The 21,575-nt window shown below is 35.9% G+C and overlaps 2 protein-coding genes across 2 annotated transcripts in view; one reads left to right on the top strand and one right to left on the bottom strand.

Moving 5' to 3' along the window:
• The first annotated feature begins 1,436 nt into the window (after positions 1-1,436).
• On the top strand, positions 1,437-10,433 carry LOC583892 (gamma-butyrobetaine dioxygenase). Its single transcript, XM_030976161.1, has 6 exons — positions 1,437-1,956; positions 3,198-3,577; positions 3,940-4,045; positions 4,508-4,710; positions 8,841-9,007; positions 9,860-10,433. Exons 1-6 carry the CDS (start codon positions 1,663-1,665, stop codon positions 10,012-10,014), a joined length of 1,305 nt encoding a protein of 434 aa, XP_030832021.1. The 5' UTR covers positions 1,437-1,662; the 3' UTR covers positions 10,015-10,433.
• A 5,607-nt stretch (positions 10,434-16,040) lies between these two features.
• The window catches only part of LOC105436396 (beta-2-syntrophin-like), a gene marked incomplete at its 5' end in the record, with an annotated part of 36,204 nt that continues 30,669 nt past the window's right edge, over positions 16,041-21,575 (bottom strand). The window contains 3 exons of the mRNA XM_030976160.1: positions 16,041-17,201; positions 19,820-20,025; positions 21,071-21,276. Of these exons, the coding sequence (XP_030832020.1) occupies positions 17,109-17,201; positions 19,820-20,025; positions 21,071-21,276 (505 nt within the window). The remainder of the gene's footprint in view (positions 17,202-19,819; positions 20,026-21,070; positions 21,277-21,575) is intronic.

Below are 21,575 nucleotides of genomic sequence, written 5' to 3'. Positions count from 1 at the left end.
ACATGTACATAATTGTTTTCCCTCTCTGTCCATCTGTCCCCTTTCTCCACTTTCTCTCTCTCTCTCTCTCTTTCTCTTTCTCTTTCTCTTTCTCTTTCTCTCGTTCTCTCTTTCTTTCTCTCTCTCCTGCTTTCCCATCTATCTTTCTTTTTAACTCAAATTTTTAAATTGAAATATTGTATAAGATTAATGGTATATAGTATATACACGCTCTTCATAATTATGTAGATTGTAGTGTGACATCTTGAAATGTATACTTGCTTTTTTCCAGCAATTTACTCATGTGCAATTCAGTTACTTTTTACTGTGATATCACTTGAAATGTATAATTGTATTCACCATCAATGTTTTATTAATGCACAATTCAGTTACTTGTAACTGCGATACATGGAAATGAATCAATAAATACCATTTATCTATCTATCTATCTATCTATACTACTACTACTATACTACTACTACTACTACTACTACTACTACTACTACTACTACTACTACTACTAATACTATACTTCTACTACCACAACTTCTACTACTATACTATCTACTGCTACTACACTACCACTATACTACCTCCACTACTACAACTATACCACTTCTACTACTACTACCATACTACCATACTACTTCTAGTACTACTTCTACTATACCACTTCTACTACAACTATACTACTACTACTACTACTACTACTACTACTACTACTATACTACCATACTATACTACTACTACTACTACTACTACTACTATACTACTACTACTACTACTACTACTACTACTACTACTACAGTACTACCACGATGATGATGATGATAATGACAATGATAATAATAGTGATCATGCCGGTGATGAAGATATGGATGACGTTGATGAGGATGAGGATGATAATGATAATGATAATGATAGATGTTTTTTTTTTTTTAACACAGACGGATTCCTACGTGATTTTTCTACAGTGGATCGAGATCAGCGAGCTCGCCGTCACAAGAGAGGGGTCTCTCTCTATATTATAGAATAGAGAGATGGGGAGAGGGAGCGAGATGTAGAGAGAGAGGGGAGAGAGCGGGAGAGAGAGAGAGAGAGAGAGAGAGAGAGAGAGAGAGAGAGAGAGAGAGAGAGAGAGAGAGAGAGAGAGAGAGAAGGGTGGGGGAGAGAGAGAGAGAGAAAGACAGAAGGGCCGGGAGGGGCGGGTAGGGAGCAGACACCAAGATGTATAGATTGTTATCGTATCAATGCACAAATAGAGGTCACTGGTTACTGATCTAGACAAGTAAACGATACAATAGTAATGGAACCTTTGACCCTGTTGGCAAACAGAGAAACCTAACACATGAACAATATTTGCAATGGGAGAAATAGGATTTGTAATAATCTTTTCACCATGCACTATAATATAGGTCAAACATCGCTCAGTATACTAGCTTGGTGGAAAAGGAGATTCCTGGAGCAATCACAATACACAACATACTGTACAGTGTTTACTACGGTGCGGTGGCGCGATCAGCATGGGTTAGAGTAACAGGAACTATAGTTACTAGTGACTAGATCGCTTTGAAACTTATTATAATTTATCGGGGAATATTGTGCGGGATATTGTGACGAGATCTTATCAGCGACTTGTGACGAGATCCTATTTTTTACTCGTTGTTCTTTATTGTTGTGAACATGACGTCGGTAACTGCCTATCAAACCGAAGCCAGTATTTTCTCCCAGTCGGAATGGAAGTCGAACCACAGTGTGAGACAAGCTCGTTTATGTCAAGAAACTGGATTAGTGATCATCAACTGGGAGTTCGGAGATGACGATGTCAATCAGAATGCGAAGAGAAGGAAGATGACAGAGAGATCGACATCGGGCGAGACAATTAGGAAAGCCTTGTCGACGTCATATCCGTATATCTGGCTGCGGGACTTCTGTCACTGTGAGCAGTGTTTCGACGAGGCTTCGGTGACGAAAAAAGTTAGTACATTGATAATTGTTCAGGGGTCATCTTTTATGAGCGTGTAGTTAATTAGTAGAATCTTTCGAAAATATTGTGTGTTTTTTTAAACTGAATAATGTTGTTGATAATGATAAAGAGTTTATTAATGTAGCATTAAAAAATTAAGAAAAACCCAGGTTAGGAATGCACTTACTGTTCTTTCTAAGGGCCCTCTGATAATACAGTAACAGTAGTCAATAGAATGAAAATGGTTGCGTTAAAATTGTTCTTATATTATATCTCATTTTCTTGTGTTTTTTGGCTGTAGACAAAATAGTATACTAACCAAAGTATAGGCAGGTCGATTTGTAGGCCTAACGTTCGCTCTTTAATAATTTAGGGGCATATAGAGGAACTCAAGGTTCTATAATATATTATGCTGGTCAATTCTTCTGTCTCTAGCAGTCTTTAGCAGATTCATAACAGGATGTGTATAAGGACAATCGCATCTTTTTACAGCAGCGGTATTAATATTATTATTAGGAAGTTCATTAGTCTTCATCAGAACGGTTTAGAAAAGAGCTTAAAAGCGGTCTTAAATATATGTTTGATAATCTCTAGAGGGATGATGTGTAAATGCCTAACCACAGTTTAAAGTTGGTAATAACATTGGTTTTGCAATATAATTATGTTGATAGTATCGTGCATTCTTCTGCAGGATAGCTTCCTGGCGATAACACTTTAGACTTTGTACCTTTGAGATGAAAAGTCGTTTTTTTTTAATGTTAAAGACGTTTCAAACGGTGGTACTTCCCTGAAATCAAATATTGTGATAATCGCAAATGTTACGTAAGTAAATGTACGCAGTAACTGTTGCCCATAAAGACGGCTTCAGTTTTTATTTTTTAATGATCGATCTCTATGACCGATGCCTCTTTAGATTTATAAATGAAGTTCCGATAAAATATAGAAATTATCGATCAAGGACAAATATTGTTCACACAATTACTTCATGAAAAGAAGTTTTAAAAAACGTATAAGTAGCAGTTTACATCGGAGAAAAATTCCACAAGATACGAACCCAGTCACGATGGTAACACATTTTTGTATTAGACTAGCTATACTTGCGATTTTGTTTATAACATGGTGTTAAATTATTAGTCATCATTAGGAAAGAAACCCTTTCATCGGCGTACCCAAAGCGGTCGCCATGGATAAGAATTACGAATTATTTGTAGACAGATTTTAAAATGCTATTTCTTCCCGGTTATTTCTCCAGACGAACCTACAAGACCTTGACTTGCAAACCGCAACCACACAAATCTCCGTCGACGATGATGGCAAACATATAAGGATAACATGGAGCGACGATCACGAGAGCGTCTACCCATCTTCCTGGCTCTGGTGCAACCGTTTCCATGACACCGCTCCGGATCCCATAATGGATCTCCCGCCAGAATTTTGGCGCGCGGATGAAATACGAGATCGTCTGCGCGAGTTTCAGTTTGACGAACTGATGACGTCAAATCAAGTGCTTTATGATTGGATGAAAGAAATCAAAACGCTCGGACTCACGATGATTAAGAATGCCCCTCAGAATGAAGAAGCCTTAAGTCAGCTAGGGAAGAGGGTTGGATACCTCAAAGATACAAATTTCGGGTACGGTTGATGTTGAAACGAAGAGAAATTTATAACAAACTACTTTTGCAATTCTTTCAGAAGACTTGTAAACACTCTTTGTGTGACGATATGCTTTATTTCCAAAGAGATGTGTGGTGTATGAATCTTATTCGAAATTTGAGACGAAGTATAAAAATAATGTTTCGGAGATCGATGATCAAAAGAAAAAGTGGATGTTTGAAATAATTACCTTACACAAAAAGTGTGTTTACTCTCTCTGACGAAGTTTTTCAAAATGTCTTCATGTTATTGCGCCAACAGTGACAAGTAAACGGATAATAATTACCAGGTACCTGCTCATTTTCATGATTATTATCATCATTGTATGTCTTTTTTCACAGACAGGTTAGTTCAGTGTATGCTCCAACAAACCCCAAGAACCCTATCTACACGGCGGGAAATCTCTTCTTTCATACCGACCTCACATATTACCAACAACAACCAGGGGTGAGTAGCCTTAACTAAGTGCAAGGAGGACATCTATTACTTTCCTCCTCAGATTTATATCTTCTTTGCAAGTGGCGTCGGTAAAACAAATTGATGGAGGGGGGGGGGGGGGTCGTCAGTCACATTTTGTGACATGTCAGCCGAAAAATTCTAATAGGAAAAAAAAATCCTCATTTTATATTTTCATAGTCAACAAGGGTAGAAAATGTTCGGAGGTTTTTCAAATTTGCTGAAAACTTGTTCCAGTTCCTTTGTTCTATTTCAACTGTTAACGTCCCACATAACATTTATATACTGACGCTCCTAAATATTGTCTAGTTTAGTATATTTTGATGAAGGTGACAAAAAATAATAAACAGTTCTGTTCGCTTTTAATTCTAGAACGAAAAATTACAGAGGATTATCTTGAATCAGTTTATGTTGACGAACACGTTCCGACTCCCATTTCCGTCTCTCTTTCAGATCGAATTACTGCATTGCATCAAGCAGTTTGAAGGTGCTGGTGGTGACAGTACCTTAGTCGATGGTTTCAGTGTAGCCAAACAACTCAAGGAGATCGACCCGGAAGCATTTGAAGCCCTATCGTCCGAAGATGTGGAGTTCTACCAGACAGGATTGATGGGTCCAGGAAGGTACTTCCAGATGGCCAGGAATAAAATCATTCGGTAAGGCTCGATTCTTAGTTCTCCCCTCCCAAACCCCTATCGCAACATGATGCGTAATTGTCCGATTGCCCTGAACAAAACACTTAAGGTGATTTTTACTCTGTAATCTCGTGTAAAATATCTAGGAAGCACTGTTCTTCTTGGGTTTTTTTTTCTTCTTAAATATCGCCCTTCTATTTAGAAGTAGCCGCAAGTCACTCATCACCTTTAACGTCAACATCATATCTGCATCATCGGCAGCATCATCATCCTCACCATAACAATCACCACCATCATTTACACCATGTTCATCACCATCATCGTATTTATCATCACCATCATCATTACCACCGCCATCACCACCACTATCATCATCATCATCATTTTCACCACTATCATCCTTATCATCATCACCACCACTATCATCATCACCATCACCACCATCATCATCACCATCATTATCATCACCACTATCACCATCGTCATCATTATCACCACTATCATCATTATCATCATCATTATCATCATTACCACCACTATCATCATCACCGTCACCATCATAACCATCATCATTATCATTACCACTATCACTATCGTCATCATTATCACCACTATCATCATCATCGTTATTATTATCAACATCATCATCACCACTGTCATCATTATCAACATCATAATTATCACCAATTTCATCATCATCATCATCATCATCATCAACATCATCATCATCATCATCATCATCATAATTATCAACACCATCATCATCATCATCATCTTCTTCTTCTTCTTCTTCATAAGACCTTTGTGACTCTCTAGGTTTCTGTATAAGATCGATATTTCAAAAAGTTATTTTTTTTGACTTGGTCTATATAATTATATATCCCACTCATTTGTAATCTACTTTTATCACTCACGACACACTCAGTTGTCCACAACTGGAATAATGCTAACAAACAACGAAATCTACACATCCAATTATTTTGAATGAAAAAAAAAGAAGTTTATGTTTTATTTGGTACTGGTTTTGTTTGCTTTGAGGAATACAATCGAAATAATTATTTATTTTCTTATTTATGTTATGAACTATTGCTGCGCATATCGCTGCTCGCTGTTTGCAGAAGTAAATTATTTTCCCGTTTTGCTATTTTGTTTCTCGCTTAACACGATTGAAAAGACATTCGAAAATTAAACTTGAGGCAATTTCAATAGCCTTGTCTATCACCCACTGAAATGTGCGAACATCAAAAAGACGTGTTACGTAACCAGAAAATGATTTCTATATGGGACAGTCATTAGGGCTTTGAAATTGCCCTTGAGTTGATTTTCTGGAAAGTCTTTCCGATCGTGTTTTATTTTACTCTAGAAAAGAAAAGTGTTTGATGTCTTTTGTGAATTTAGATCGAGTAATATTTTGTCTCGATGTTAAATCTGTCGCCGCAAAAGACACGGCTTGAAAGGAACTTCTGTTTGCTGAAAATACTATTGTTGGCCGACTTGTTGGCAAATTTAGATCTATGTCATATTCCCCAAATGCATGAACATACTGGGCCCCGTTGCATTAGACTTACCATTGATGGTAATTTTGCCATCAATGCCAACTAATGGTAGGCAGGGCTCAACAGCCAATCAAAATCAAGGTTTCCATGGTAGTTACCATAAATGGCAAAGTTACAATCAATGTAAGTTTTGTGCAACGGGGCCCAGATGTCTATTTCGCTTTCATTTCCTTTATTTTGTATTGTTTTTATTATGATTTTTTTATAGTAAAATACAAACATAATTATATACATATTTACAGTGGGAAAACTGCTTGCTTATTGCACAAGGCAGTTTAGTCTCGCTTTCTGCCAATTAACCACTTCCTCATTTTCGCTGCCAGTTTTTGTGGCATCAGTTTGAAATGAGTTTTGAGGTAGTTAAGAGAGCTAGCTTTGTTGTCTTTGGTGAACAACATGTCAGCTGTCTCTAAGGAAAGCCAATCGCTGCCCACTTCGAGGGCTGCTGCGTCTGAAGACGCGGCAGAACAGTCATGGATGACTTGTGCAATTTCTGCCGCGTGATCAGACGCTGGTCCAAGATTAAGACGCTGACGTCTTTTGCCCATTCGATGTGCCCGTCTCTGCCTCTGAGCAGACATGTCAATGTTTTGGTCAGGTTTAACAGAAGCAATGCTGGACGGGACAAGTTGGACCATCTCGAGGGCCGTATTGATTTCAGCTCCGTGGTCGACTACCGATCCGAGAGCAAGTCGTTGACGGCGACCGTTCATACGACTTGCCCGGCGATGTCTCTGACCTGACATATCAATGTCTGTTGGAGTCGTGATGATCGTCATGCTGTTTAATAACATGTACATATGAAATGAAAACAGAAGAATATTAGAATGCTGGGTTCTAATAATCAAACAATCTACAAAATATAGATACAAAATAAAACTTTTTTGATTTTTTTTTTTCCTTCAGCAATCATCTTAGTAGTTTTTTAAAATAACAATTCACATGATGTTTTACATTTAATTGCTGAGGGTTTCGTTCATTTTACATTGAAAGGAATTTTGTTTGGACATGTATAACGGTCGCATTATTAATATATTTTTTAATGTCTAAAGATTGTAGCATTTATCAGTTACTAAATTGCTTTCCACAAGGCCCCTTTAATTAGGCCTGCTTATCCAATATGTTTTAAGATTGAAATTACAGATTTTTTGGGGCTATGATCAATCAACCAAATGAGTTTTCCCTTCATAACCCTACTCAAAAACTATCAAATTTCTATTTACCCAATTATTTTGTTTAAATATAAGCCTATATATATTTTGTTATATTTTTTTGTTAGGAGTTTAATGCAAGATTGCCATAATATATGTGGTATGCATGTGGGTCCCAATGTGGGTGTAGGATGATAGGTTGTGTGTCCAGACACCATAAATAGAGCCATTTCTTTTGACGTTGGATTTTAGGAAAATATACATCAGAAAGCATTGACTATCGGTGGTATTTTTCATTTAGAATTGTTTGTCAATAAACCTTTTCAAAGATTCATGGAACATTAAAACAAACTTGTTAAAAGATTCAAACAACTGTTTGAAATTATCTGTCCGGATACACCACCTATCCAGACACGCGTGTTGGCCCGGTATGATACTTCTTACATAACGATGTCGGGACAAGGGTTTAATGGGTACTTTTTGAATATTTTTATGCTCACCTTAAAATTTAAGCAGATTATAGTTGGTATGTAGCAACAGAATATTATTTTCAGCAAAAATTGCGTCAAATTCTCTTTCAGAAACTCGGAGGAAGATTCACTACGTGTTTCTCCAGTGCATGAAAATCAGAAAGTGTACTTTTTGTTGTGGTTATCACCTTCATAAAAAGCGCGGTTTCCAAGGGGGAAAAGGCGACGCAGCCAAACTTCCAACCAATCAGCGACAAAGGTTTCGATCACGTGTCTATTACGAAACAATGCCTTAGCGTATATCTTGTCTGCGCTTGAAAAATATTGTTACGTTATCATCGCGCGCGCGCAGATATACAAACTGTGCAGATTTTTAAAAGGTTTCTGGAATCATTTGACTTATCAGGCGCAGATCCACGTTGCGATTTTTCCGGCCTGCCCCCCCCCCCCAAAAAAAAAAAAAAACTGTTAAAAAAAATAGGATAATAAAAGTAAATTTAACCTTCTTGAAAAAAACTTTAAAAAACGGGCCCACACAAAACAAAATTAGTGGTTCTCCTTTCCATCACCCCCCACCCCCCTGCGTAATATATTCACAAGCCGCCTGAGTCGGCGTTTAATTTTTCCTCAAAAGCAGTACCCCCCCAAAAAAAAGGGCTCTTACCCCCCCCCCCCCCGCTTATTCACCGACATTTTCTTTCAGGCTATTGATTTTGATTGATTCATTTTTTTTGGGGGGGGGGGAGGGGGTGGTGGTGCTTTAGGTCTCTTGATATCAAGAAATAAGCCTTTGTCGAGAACTTATTTTGATGGGTATTTTTTTTCCTAGAAGTTGAGTGCTCTAATCTAATTGTGTCCAAAATAACAGAGAAATGGACTGCATTTTTTTTTGGGGGGGGGGGGGGGCGGGGCTTCATAAAAAATTACGGAATGATGCGTTGATTCGCTTTTTTTAAATCTTCTTCCGAATCCAGTTTAGATGTGAATGGCGAGCCGACACAGATATCATACAGCAATCATTCTAGAACGTCTGTACTGCGCATGCCTCCTGAGAGAGTAGCTCTCTTCTACAAGGCGATGAAACTCTTCACCGATCTCCTCTACGATCAAAAGAATTTGTACACCTACAAGATGGAGGCTGGTAATTATAAAGGATCAGGGGGGTGTTTTACAAAGATCCTAAGTCGAACTTAACTCTAAGTTGGACTTAAACATTATGGAGAGCCATTTGTAGCCTTCAGATAAAATATATGCAAAAGCAAAAATTATATTTTAGACTTTTCATAAATTCCACATCAAGAACATGGAATCTCCTTGATAACAGAAAATATAAATGATTTGAATCAACATTTTATACCTTTTAAAATAACTTTTACAAAATATTTTCAAACATGCTTACGGCTTTCCATAATGGTTAAGTCCAATTTAGAGATAAGTTCAACTTAGGATCTTTGTGAAACACCCCCCTGATTAGAAAATCATCTTCTTAGTGATCTTTAATAATAAGCCCCGATGTGCATCCAGGAGAATTTTTCCGGCGATGAGGGGACATTAAAAAGAGACTTTTCTAATTCATGCTGAAACTTTAATGCAAAAAATGTTTCAACCAACAAAATAAAAACAAACAAAAAATTATAGTAGTAATAATCAAACACACACACACACACACACACACAAAAAAAAAAAGGGGTGCATTAAATTAACTGATCATGTCCTCATCATGTATGGGTAAAATGTGACAAAGTGTTACTATTATAAGTTATGAAAAAAAATACATTAACTTCTGAATCATCCATTAACCCCACACTACACTAGTTAAAATCACACTGTATCATTGATTTTGCCTTTTTTCAGAACCAAAATAAAAAATACCCATCTCATTGTCTTCCTTTCTTCCATGTGTTATTTTAGAGTACTAGCTTATAACATTGAAATAAGCACCTTAGAGTAGTAACCCGTAATTTTTTCCCTTTTTCATTTGTCTTTCTAACAGGTGACGTCATTGTGATCAATAACTTCCGTGTATTACACGGGCGTAAAGGATTTGAGATGAAGAAGGGCTCTGAAAGACATCTCACTACAGCGTATCTCGACTGGGATCTCGTCTATAGTAGGCTAAGGGTGTTACACACACAACTAAATATGTAAATAAAACAAAACACGAATGCTATATTATCAATGCACTCATAAAATACACTTTAAATAAAAAGTTTTATCACTTTCATTCAAGGGAAATCCGACATTGATAGCAAACTACTTTAGAGGAAAAGATGAAATTCAGATAAATGGACTCGTGAAAGATTGAATTAACTTTATTTCTCGTATAATTATGCATATATTTTTGTATCTTTTAGATGTTCCGTTTTATGGCGAATAAATAAGAGACGAATTGAAATGGAATATTTAGGGTGACGTTTGCCCACATATTTTTAACCCCCCTTCTAGCCTCTATATGGTCCTGCATGATCATTTACTTAAATGTTATTTTATTGCAACACAATAATGCAACTATTTTGGTGTGTGCTATACATGTTTGTATATCTTTTGACATCGTCATGAAATAAGTTGACATGTTTATGAATTTTGTAAAAAAAAAAAAAAAAAAATGTTAATTTTTTTTTAGTAAGAATAATATTAAATTCATTGTATTGTACAAGAATAACACTAAAACAGAAGGGAATTGCGTCAGTTTAACATGTAACAAAGTTTAGATCGCTTATATTAGGGTTCATCTAGGTGTATGGCTCATAAGAGGGCATTCTATATGTCCAATGTTATTACCTATCAGAATATATGGTAAATATGAGTGATGATGATAGAATGAATAAATAAATAAACAATCAGAAACTGATATCTCTTCTGGATCCTGATTTTTCATTTTACTCACATTTTTCATGCTGTTTCTGTTCAATTTAATTGCATGATTTTTTTAAATTCAATAATATATATTCACTAGATTATTTCTTTTTATATCCTCCTCTGTTCAATTTAATTGCATGATTTTTTTAAATTCAATAATATATATTCACTAGATTATTTCTTTTTATATCCTCCTCTGTTCAATTTAATTGCATGATTTTTTTTAATTCAATAATATATATTCACTAGATTATTTCTTTTTATATCCTCCTCTTAAAGACCCTATCCGCTGAAAATGCAACTTTATATCAATGGAAAACTGAATAAACATAGAATAGAATATGGAATAAAATATATTTTCCCTTTTAGTATTGCACAAAAGCATATTAAAACCTTGTTTTCCACACCCCTCAAAATTATTGGTCAACAGGGGTCAAATTTGCCGCAGTTAAAATGACGACATAACATGTCGACCCGATCGGCTGGCCTGTATAGCTGAGGCGATAGGGGTTTGGGGTATATTTTCCTCATAAATTGACCAACTACATGTTGAATTTTCCCCCATATCAGTCATCCCCAATTACAAAGCCGAAAGTCTAACATCCGGAAAAAAGAAAAGAGAACTATGAAGAAGCACAAGAGGTTTGTTGTTATTTACAAGTATAAGATTTATTTCATGTCTCATTACAAGTCATGCATATATTTCATCTTCAATCATACAATACCGAACACATATAATAATAATAATAATAATAATAATAATAATAATAATAATAATAATAATAATAATAATAATAATAATAATAATAATAATAATAATAATAATAATCTGTCCAAGAAATCTAACAACAATAGATTCAACACAAAGAATGCCTACATTTACAGACTAAAAAGTCTTGAGGAACAGTACATAAGGTTAGTTAAAGTGAACGAACATTCAAAACAAAATATAACAATACATATCCTGATTCAAAAAGTCAGAATACAACACATTTTAGTACAATATATTGCAATGAGGAATCTATCTTAATGTGCATGTCCAAGCTATTATATCTTATTGACTTGGATTTGGAAAGATAAAGAGTGTCCACTTTCTTTCTATTTTGCCGAGTGCATATTAAATGTAAAATGAAACTTCATTAGACTCTATTAATAGCCGTTTATGGGTTATATGATATGACAAGCATTATATATGGTACTATATGTTAATGACGAGTATAAGTTTTGGTATCAAAATCTGCAGTATTTACAGAGCACACTGCATAGTAATTCTGCATCATTAGAGTCGTGGTTAAAAGACCAAATTGCTTGCAATCCGACTGCCATAAAACTACTCTTATTATTATGGTAAAAAAAACAACTGACACAAGTCAAGCTGGACAAATATCTCACACCAGTAAAATTGGTTCAATATTAAGTTTATGTGCTATTAAAGAAATAGTAATTTTCCAAAGTGTGTACCCAAAATGGTGTACATAAGCTCATAGGCAGTTCTATAGATCACTCATTAATTTGCAAAAATGCAGGATTGTGGCAGGAAATTAAATTACATAAAAAAAAATTAAAGTGAAGCCATAACTTCTGGTGATGACAAAAGATACAAGTCTTCATTATTTTCCTTCTGTTTACAAATGTAAATGAGTTCTTCTTCCAATTAAATTGCAAGTGAAATGCATGATCAAACTTATATTGGACAAAATAGCACAAAAGATTCACATCAACACATATTAAGACAAGATCCAAATGCTAAAACACTGACTTTTCAAAATAAATCAACAACATTTGTAATAGACAAACTTTAAAACTTTCTTCTTTTCTTACAAAAATACTAAGCACACATGCATCTGTGTATTTACAATTTTTTTCAACATGTCATTAACTCACTACATAAAAGGGGACTATGCTTAAATCAAAGGCTTTCAACTCATGGGTCTATATTTCATAAACTACCTAACTAATGCATTTAAGCAGAAATCTCCAAGTCTCTTTTAAAGGGACTAATTTAAGAAGTAATTTAAAGAAATCTTGCTTACATTTCAAGGTCAAATACAGTTTATTGAATACAGGCCTAGATATGTTTATCATGCAATATGCAGCATACTTTTGCATTTCTCGAGTGATTTTTTAATGTGATATTCTGAAAGTGAAAAGTTTTATATTCAATGAAGCTTCTTTAAGAACATGCTCATATTGTACTGTAATTTGTTTCATTCATAATCTGTTGAAGTTGCTATGAAACAAAAATATTGGCATGTTCATTTCAGTCTCAATCAATAGCAATTTATATATATTCGTTTCATGCTTTCATATATTTGTTTTTCTTCAAGTGAATAAAGAATTTAAACAAAATATACCAAATTAGAATTAAATTGTATTATAAGTAGAAAGCAGCGAAAATTTCAAACAATGAAACCTGTATAATACAATTTCCTTGTGGCAAATAATCATTGTAACTGTATTTGAATTTTTAGAAAAGATTACTGTAAGTAGATGAACACATTATTCCATGTTCCAATATCATTAATGTTCATCTAATAATGATTAAATCTGAACAATTTTGAATACTGGTAAACAATACATTGTTAGTACCTTGGATCAAAGCTGGTAATCCATTCATGAATTCATGGATACTTTTAGATGAAAATGTTATCATATACCAGGGTAAATAAAAAGTGGACACTAAAGAAAAGAACATTTGACACGAAAGCACACATAAATACATAAATTAATCTTTAATCTGTTTTGTAAGTATAGTGTGAATTCGGACCGACAGATTTGAAAAAAATCTGCATATTCACAAGAGAAATTACTTAAATGGCAGCAATTAGTCACATAAATATATATCTAAGACATGAAAAGCCAGCTTTGTGTAGAAGATCAATGATGACAACACTGCAAATTATATATAAATAAATAATACACCATCTGAGTATTAAATGAATATATTTGGTTCCTGTTTGATATTCAATAAACCTTATAGACCTATGTCAAGGAATCAATAGCTCCTTAAAAGTGAAATTATGAGAAAACAAATAGTACTAGAAAAAGAATTGGAGACAGAAATACAGAAACAGTATGATAGAAGTTTCACAGAGAGGATAAAACAAAAAGGTACAATCAAGATAAAGTTTCAAATGCCATCATTAACTTTGACATACCTCACTTACAGACATTTAATCATTCTTCCGAAAGAAATTGAAAACAGAAATGTGACGGAAACGGAGGAACCAAACCTTATGTCTGAATACAAGACAAATAGAGCAAGCTATCAAGCATATGAATGAGTTTGAATTTCAAGTTACACTGGTGATAAATAACATGTGCACTCTTTGTAAAAAAAACAAATATGGTTAGTATTTATGTACAATGATGACAAATCTAACATAAACTCCTTAAAAATAGCACCAGTGAAGTTTCAGTGTTAGTGTTAGTGTCATGACATACACTATATGGCGTGATCGACCGGACAACATGACACGCACACAAATCTTTTCTAGACTAACCTCAGAATACATGTAGGTAGATACATTCCGTTGCATTTTGATAAAATCAGAAGAAGAAAAATGATTCATGGTCAATTACTGAGTCTGATTCTACAATTCCTATGAAATTTCCTATGAATAGGCCAACAAACGGATCTAAAACTGGAACAAAAAAAATCTAGTGGATTAACTTGCTGACAAGGACATTAGTAAACATGAAACACATAAATATGATCAAGTTCATGGACACTGCAAACCTGTAATGGTATATAAGTAGTACAAACAATCAATTTTGGTCACACACTATAGAATTCCTCTATAATAATTTACTTTCCGGCTCTACATGCCTGAATACATATGTATAGAATACAAGACTTGAGTTCAAAATATAAATTTATAGCTTCATTTTGACACAATGTATTATAAAGAGAAAAGCAATGAAGATTACAATTTGAAGAACGGAACTCTGATGCAAGGTTGAGAAGTAAGGACTAGCATGTTCAATTTTCTCATCAACTATATTTGATAACAAGGAAGGGAAAGGGAGGGGGGTAGGGGTGGGGGTGGAGAGTGAACTGTAATATGTCTGAACATAGAGCATCCACCAATGAATGGCCAGAGTTTAAACACATTTTATTTAGTTGTTAATGATAACTGATAACAGTATATTCTAGTACTACGAGATGTCACAGAAATATTTATTACTGATGAAGGTTGCAGCTTTCTTAACAGGAGATTTTTACGACGTATCGTGAAAATGATATCAAACTGAATAATGATTTGTGAAAGGTTTAAATTACTATATTTGCATAACAAAAATCTCTGAGTGTTCCTGCACGAGTAATGCATAAGGTGATAGCAAGCTTGGTCAGTGAATACACATAACTGGTTAGCTACAAGAACAACAATAAAGTTGTGCATATTTAACACAAATATTTCATGACTACATTTTCCTTTTGGACAAGAATTGTCGAAAGTTTAAATTTTCTTCAAAAGAGTACATGCTCAAATATATCCCACCCACTTACTATCTGATAGTCTTCAAAAGTATAACAAGAAAGAAAAAAACTTGCAATAAGAATGTTAATGAACACAAAAACTCAATAAACTAATTAAAGACATTAAAAAAAATATATCAATCTGCTACATTCGTGCACGTTTGGTGTATCCACACATAAATTAATCCAACATATAAATCTACACAGATGAGTGGGATAAATCAATCAAAATAAAATCTCCAAGTAAAATAGAATCTACTTACTACTAATAATAACAAATCATGCTATGATTGAGCACAATAAAGGTGTGTCTTTCACAAATAAATTAAAAAGATGTGATAATGTCTTTCCACTATGATTTTGTTTGCAAGGACATACTGATGAATGGATACCCATAAGTAAATGCAGAAGCTATCAATCCCAGCTAAGTCCAATATTGAGGTTTGAATTCACTTTCACTATGAGTTCTGTAGCCAGAAGTACTAAGACTACATGATAAGGGTAACACTCCTGCCTCGGGTATCACTCAAGTGTAGCTGACTCCCGCAGGAAAGGTTTTCTTCAATTCTATCCAAAAACTTCAAGTCATGCGTTGCCTTTAAAGCCCTTTGTATAATAATATTCAGTTCTAACATCCATATGTGCTTTCAAAGACCTTTGGAAATTATTACCCTTGCTTTAGCTCCGGCTCCCATTATTAGCATGCAGTGCAATTCAAGGAATAATCCTACCAGGCACCCATTTACCTCACCTAGGTCGAGTGTGGCAAATGTAGATTAATGTCTTGCCAAAGGACATTAGTGCCGCGGCGGGACTCGAACCGCAGACCTTGTGATCCACAGTCCGGTGACATATCCACTCGACCATGACACCTATACACTTCTATCAAAAAACACTCCTAACATTCTTCAGATTTCATGTACTGGCTTGAGGAGATAGTTATATTAATTCAAGGCTCAGTCAGATACATAATGCACTTTAGCCAATAATTACTTCAATTCACAACACAAATTTTCGACATATCCTTACGTCTTCCTCAGAAGCAAAATTGAGTTGGTATCATACATAAATCACCTCCCATATATCCCCAGCAACGACTACTAGAAGGCCATTATCTGTACCGAGTCCAACAAGCAATGTTTCACTTAATCCTATAGTGAGTTGTCAAGTCATATTAAATGTCAAGATTCTTTCTTATTGCAAAGACTACAAGATCTTTGGCAAACCTGTGTACCAGTCTCGACATCAGACATACTGTTTAGCTTCTGAGTTGTACTGATTACTAAACTGCTGGATGGAACAGGAATCAAGGTTTTCATCTTTAAAAAAAATCAAAAAAAAATCAAAAAAATCCATGAAAATGATAGATATAATCTAGGATAGGGTCCTTGTTCTGGTATCTATCCCTGTATAGCATAATGGAAAATTTCTTCAAAATTACAAGTCTTCTTTAGTCTGCCAAAAGAGAAGGACTAGAGATGAGCAAAATATTGAATGCCACTTCTAGGGCTGAACCATCACACAATTTTATATTTCGCCAAGACTTCATCTCCTTTTCTGTGGTCTCATCTCCTCTGCTGGCCACATCATGCTCATGTTTGTCTATGTAGCAATCAGCTGTAGCAGCCCTGCTCTGTTATACTCCAGCACAGCGATACTCCTGTGAACCTTGCCTGAGCTTTCCCCGTTCTTCTAATCTATCTGGTGCAGGTCTTCTATGCCATCAGGTCCAGGTCTTCGGTGCTATTAGGTCCAGGTCTTCTACATTACCAGGTCCAGCAGGCCATGCACACTGTGACAGTTTTGTTGGCTGGTCTGTAGGACTGTGACTGGGCTAAGTTGCGCTGCTCCATTTCGTTACCATGGCAACCAACTGCAAAGGTCAGTCAGGGTGGAGTCGCTATCAGGCAAAGAGACCCATCCTCGTGACCTTTGCGCTGAGAAAGGTATGGATGATGAAGACAATAGGCTTGGGACAACCGTGGAGATCCAACTCCTGAAGTTAAAAGAAGAGAAATGAAATCACATTATTTAAATTCAATATTCTGAAAGCATGTCATTTCTTAAAAGAAAGGCAATTGATATGCAAGTTTTCTCAACAGATGTTCATTTGCTTTATTCAACAGTTTTATTAACATTAAAAGTTTCATTATTTGATCTTTTTCAACATCATAACCGGTAGGTTGTTTTACCTGTTCCAATTCTAACACATGTCTTACATTTGGCTGAGACAAGCTCATGTTTATTTTTGGAGTAAAATGGCTCATATATGATGTGAACCATAATATGAATTATTTATTATTAATTGTAAGAATTAAAATTGAAATTGATATACTCTTCCCAGGGCCCTGTTTCACAAAGCTTGTTATCAATAACAAATGATAAATTTCTATGAAAAATTTGCTCTCAGCCAATGTAACAGTTATTGTAACTTGTTCTTGATATTAAACACTAAGTTTTATGAAATAGGGCCCTGATCTCTGAAAAGCCTTTGGTTATGAGTTCATAATGCTATCTCCATGCAAAACAGCTTCAGGAAATATTTTAATTAGTATCAAATGAAAAATAAGATGCTTTAGAGATACTGTGAACAGATCTTACTTTTATTAAACAACTAGCAGGCAACAATATCGACATTAAATGCTTGCTTGGAGCACAAATGAATAATGATGATTGATTTAGGGGCATCCTTTAGAACAACAAGGAATACTTGATCCATTTGTCATTCCAATTTGTTAGATGTGGGTTTTGTATTGTTTAATGCCGGTGGCCATAGTTTTCTATTTATCCAAGTCCCAATTCTACATACATACTATACTACTTGCAGAGAACAGGACAAAAATAGGTATAATTATCCCTTTGTGGCAACAATAAATGTATTTGTCATACATGCCCAATGGCAATCATTTGAGATGAGTCAGATGCATTATGAGATCTTTGAAAACCTGAAGCATGATAATAAAAGCTATTACATATCTCTAATGTCCCATGGCAAAGAACCATTACCTGATACAAAACATGAAAGGATAGTAAAATATGGCCTGTCCTCATCAGCTTGAGTTTCCAAATAGCCCGCTATTTTAACTACCCCGATCGCAAATTAGCCAGTTGATTTGCATCTTCATCAGCCCGCAGTTGCAATTAGCGGGAAATTCGGTCGAGAAAATATCCAGAGAAATCTTGGTCTTGTTTCCAAAATATCCTGCTATTTCCCAAATAGCGGGATACTTTGCACGTGTCCGAGCTAGTTTATGATGAACATATCAGTCTGGTGAAGATGCAATTTTGAACTTTGGGATAATATCCTAAGTCTGAAAATAGCGGAACATGTGGCAAACTTGAGCTGATGAAGACAGGCTTATTGGGGCTATATCTGTATGTCTATCATGAAGCCTCCTGGTACTAAAGCACTTGAGATGAATGTCTTTATTTGTGCGGCCTATTGCTAAGATCTTCATGCCATATGAGTAAAGGTCAAATATTTTCTCTCTCATCATTGACTTTCCCTCTCATTTGAATTAGAAGTTTAAACTTTGATCATATTATACAATGAAACCTGTCTGTAAAGACCACAACAAGGGAGACAAGAAAAGTGATCTTTACAGACAGGTGGTCTTTATGTACAGGTTCCTTAGTACATGTTTCAATGAGAAACCATTTTTAAGGGAAACAAAAATGTTGTCTTTGTAGACAGGTGGTTGCTAAACCAGTTTTGACCGGGTTTGACCAGCTGTATCAAGATTTGAAAGGAACATCAGTCTTGTTAATGGTCGGTATTAAACAGGTAAGTGAAGAACGTGAAGCTTGACTTTTCAAGGAAAACAGTCTACATCAAGAGTGAAATAGTGTGCACATCACTCATTTTTACTAATTTCTTACTCACTTGATAGAAGAAATTTACATCAAAATGAAAAGGAAAACAAAGGTCTACACCCTAGCTACTTCTGAAATAAGACAAAAATGTACATTTTAAGCCCAACCAGAAATAAACAGTCTTGCAGAAGGTACATTGGCCGAAATCATCCCCGTTTATATGGGCCATCTCTGATTAAAACCTCCAAAGTAACCTAAGCAGAAAGAAGGACCTTATAAGGAAATCAAAATGTATGAATACACATCCATATGGATTCCGGCACTTCTAGGAACTTAACCTTCACAAAGAGGTGACCACTTTTAAAAATATTTATATATAATACCTTAGTAGTGTTCTATCTATCTATCTAAGTATCTTCTCCCGGTTCAGAGGTTGATTGCAACATTTCTTCATTTCACTCTATCTTCTGCTATTCTGGTGCACTCTTGCAGTCTTAGTCTACTCCAGTTCTTGACATTCTCTTCCCAGTTGACTCTGGGTTTCCCTCTCAGTCTAGTCCCTTCTACTCTTCCTTCCAACATATCTTTTAAAGGCTTCGGTGCCTTTTAACATGACCAAAGTATTTGACTTTTCTCTCCTTAACTAGTTCTACCAGTGCAGTCTGTTTACACCCTGCCATGTGCAATATCTCTTTGTTGGTTTTCATTTGTTTCAGGAATATTTTCATCATTCTTCTGTAAAACCACATTAATAGTGTTCTACTTTCTCTTTTATTATTGTGTGGCTGGCTGTGTACTTACAAATTCTCCTTCTCCTGCTCCGAAGTCCAGCCAGAGCAACCTCTTGGAGTCGTCTGAAGAGTACCTGAGCTTCTCAAACGGGTAAGACCAGAGCATATTGAGTTGATTGGTGTGGTCAACCTGACCGTCGGCTGTAGGGACACTCAGAGTGAAACCGTTCTCAAAGTGGATGCGTAACCTGGTTTCCCTTCCATTCCATGCTGCAGCTATATTATGACAAAGAAAACAATTCAACAACTTGTTATTATTATTAATTTGGCGTTACCTAGCTGTGCCTGGGAGGCGAAAAGCAAACTGAATCACTGTAACCCTCGGGTCTCTCCTCCCGGTATAACTGATTGGGGGTGTCCAGGTGGACCACTACAACGGGTTTCCCCCTACTCTTATACGAATAGTGCAGTGGACGTGCAAAGGTGGTGACTCTCCATTTAACGGGGCCTCCATTTAACGTCCTATCCGAGGGACAGATTTTTGCCATGAACATCTTGAGGGCATAGGTTTTTTTCTTCTTCTTCTAAGAATCTATTGTTGTTGTTGTTGATACACTTGTTACCTAAAATGAAATCCATCCAAAGGCAACGTGACTCTGAAATAAATTCTAGAGGCTACTTGCCATCTTCAGCAACTTATTTTGAACTAAATGTTTAGAAATCAGGTGTATGCTTAAAGATATAGCAACCAGAAGACCTACAGCTTTCGAGCCTATCCAAGGGACCAGTTGATTAGAGCCTTTATAATGGTGTATCAACTTGGCGTAAACTCAGGACCTTTCTGTTATGAGACATTTGCTCCACTACCGAGCCATCCAAGTAGTAAAATAACATATTCTTTTTCCACCGATGCCTCTGAACTTCAGTGTTATAATTCCTGAAATGCCTTTTAAAAGAATGACATGTACGCCTGAAGGCAATTGAAGAGGAAGTGTAATCAATTCACAGTACTTTTAAAGCCCCACTGCACTACTTGTAGCTACCTGCACCCTCTATATAGCAAACAATGCCTAATTGGTGCCTGTTGGTCCCCCATGATCCCCTTTTTTAATTGAGAGCTGATTTGATAAGATAACCACCTGTCAGTGACTTTGCAGGGAGGTCTAATCCCCTCTGGCCAAATTAGTGCAGACAGGCTTTAAATACTGCACTTTTAGCTACTTTACACCCAAGTATTATCCTGTATATCTCTAAAATGGAGCACAGGCCGATACAGAGTATGTAGCCCTTGACTTGATCTAACTAATAGGTGGATACTTACGACATGTGACTTCTTTGACAATGAGGGCGGTGTTATGTGAGCCTTGTACCAGCTGCCTGGTCCATGCTGCTAGGTCTCTCCTTGTCTCGACCCTGAAGAGATGGGCTTCGATGCCGCTGCGTGTCCCCGTCCTGGTGCCGAACGTGAGCTCACCAGTCGATCGGGTGAGTGAGAGAGTTCCTTTAGGACTACCTGAGTATATTAATCTGTAGGTGAGAGAAGATGAGACAAAGAATGCATCTTTAGTTTACTGTAGTACTATACTGATTATAAGTATCATTAGTATAAAACCCTGTAAGATTAAAAAGTTAACACAGTAAATCTGGCACATTTCAGATAAATATCTTTCTGATAAATATTCGTACAGTTCTACACCATTGACCCATTGACACTGTCAAGCAATTATCAAAGGGATTGTAGCTTGGCAAGTACTGGTTAACGCCATCTACGTCTTCTTTTGGACATCTGCACATAAACAAATGGACTTGATTAACGGTAGTCAGCG

This window comes from Strongylocentrotus purpuratus, unplaced genomic scaffold, assembly GCF_000002235.5.
Source record: "Strongylocentrotus purpuratus isolate Spur 01 unplaced genomic scaffold, Spur_5.0 spur5_scaffold_8, whole genome shotgun sequence".
NCBI lineage: Eukaryota > Metazoa > Echinodermata > Echinoidea > Camarodonta > Strongylocentrotidae > Strongylocentrotus > Strongylocentrotus purpuratus.
This window is presented reverse-complemented; position numbering and strand designations above follow the sequence as displayed.

What these genes read in the sequence shown, in the direction of transcription:
- LOC583892 (XM_030976161.1), top strand. Translation starts at nt 1,663, where the DNA reads ATGACGTCGGTAACTGCCTATCAAACCGAAGCCAGTATTTTCTCCCAG. An exon ending in CTCAAAGATACAAATTTCGG is followed by an intron (nt 3,578 to 3,939) that starts GTACGGTTGATG and finishes CTTTTTTCACAG; the next exon opens with ACAGGTTAGTTCAGTGTATG. An exon ending in GCCAGGAATAAAATCATTCG is followed by an intron (nt 4,711 to 8,840) that starts GTAAGGCTCGAT and finishes TTCCGAATCCAG; the next exon opens with TTTAGATGTGAATGGCGAGC.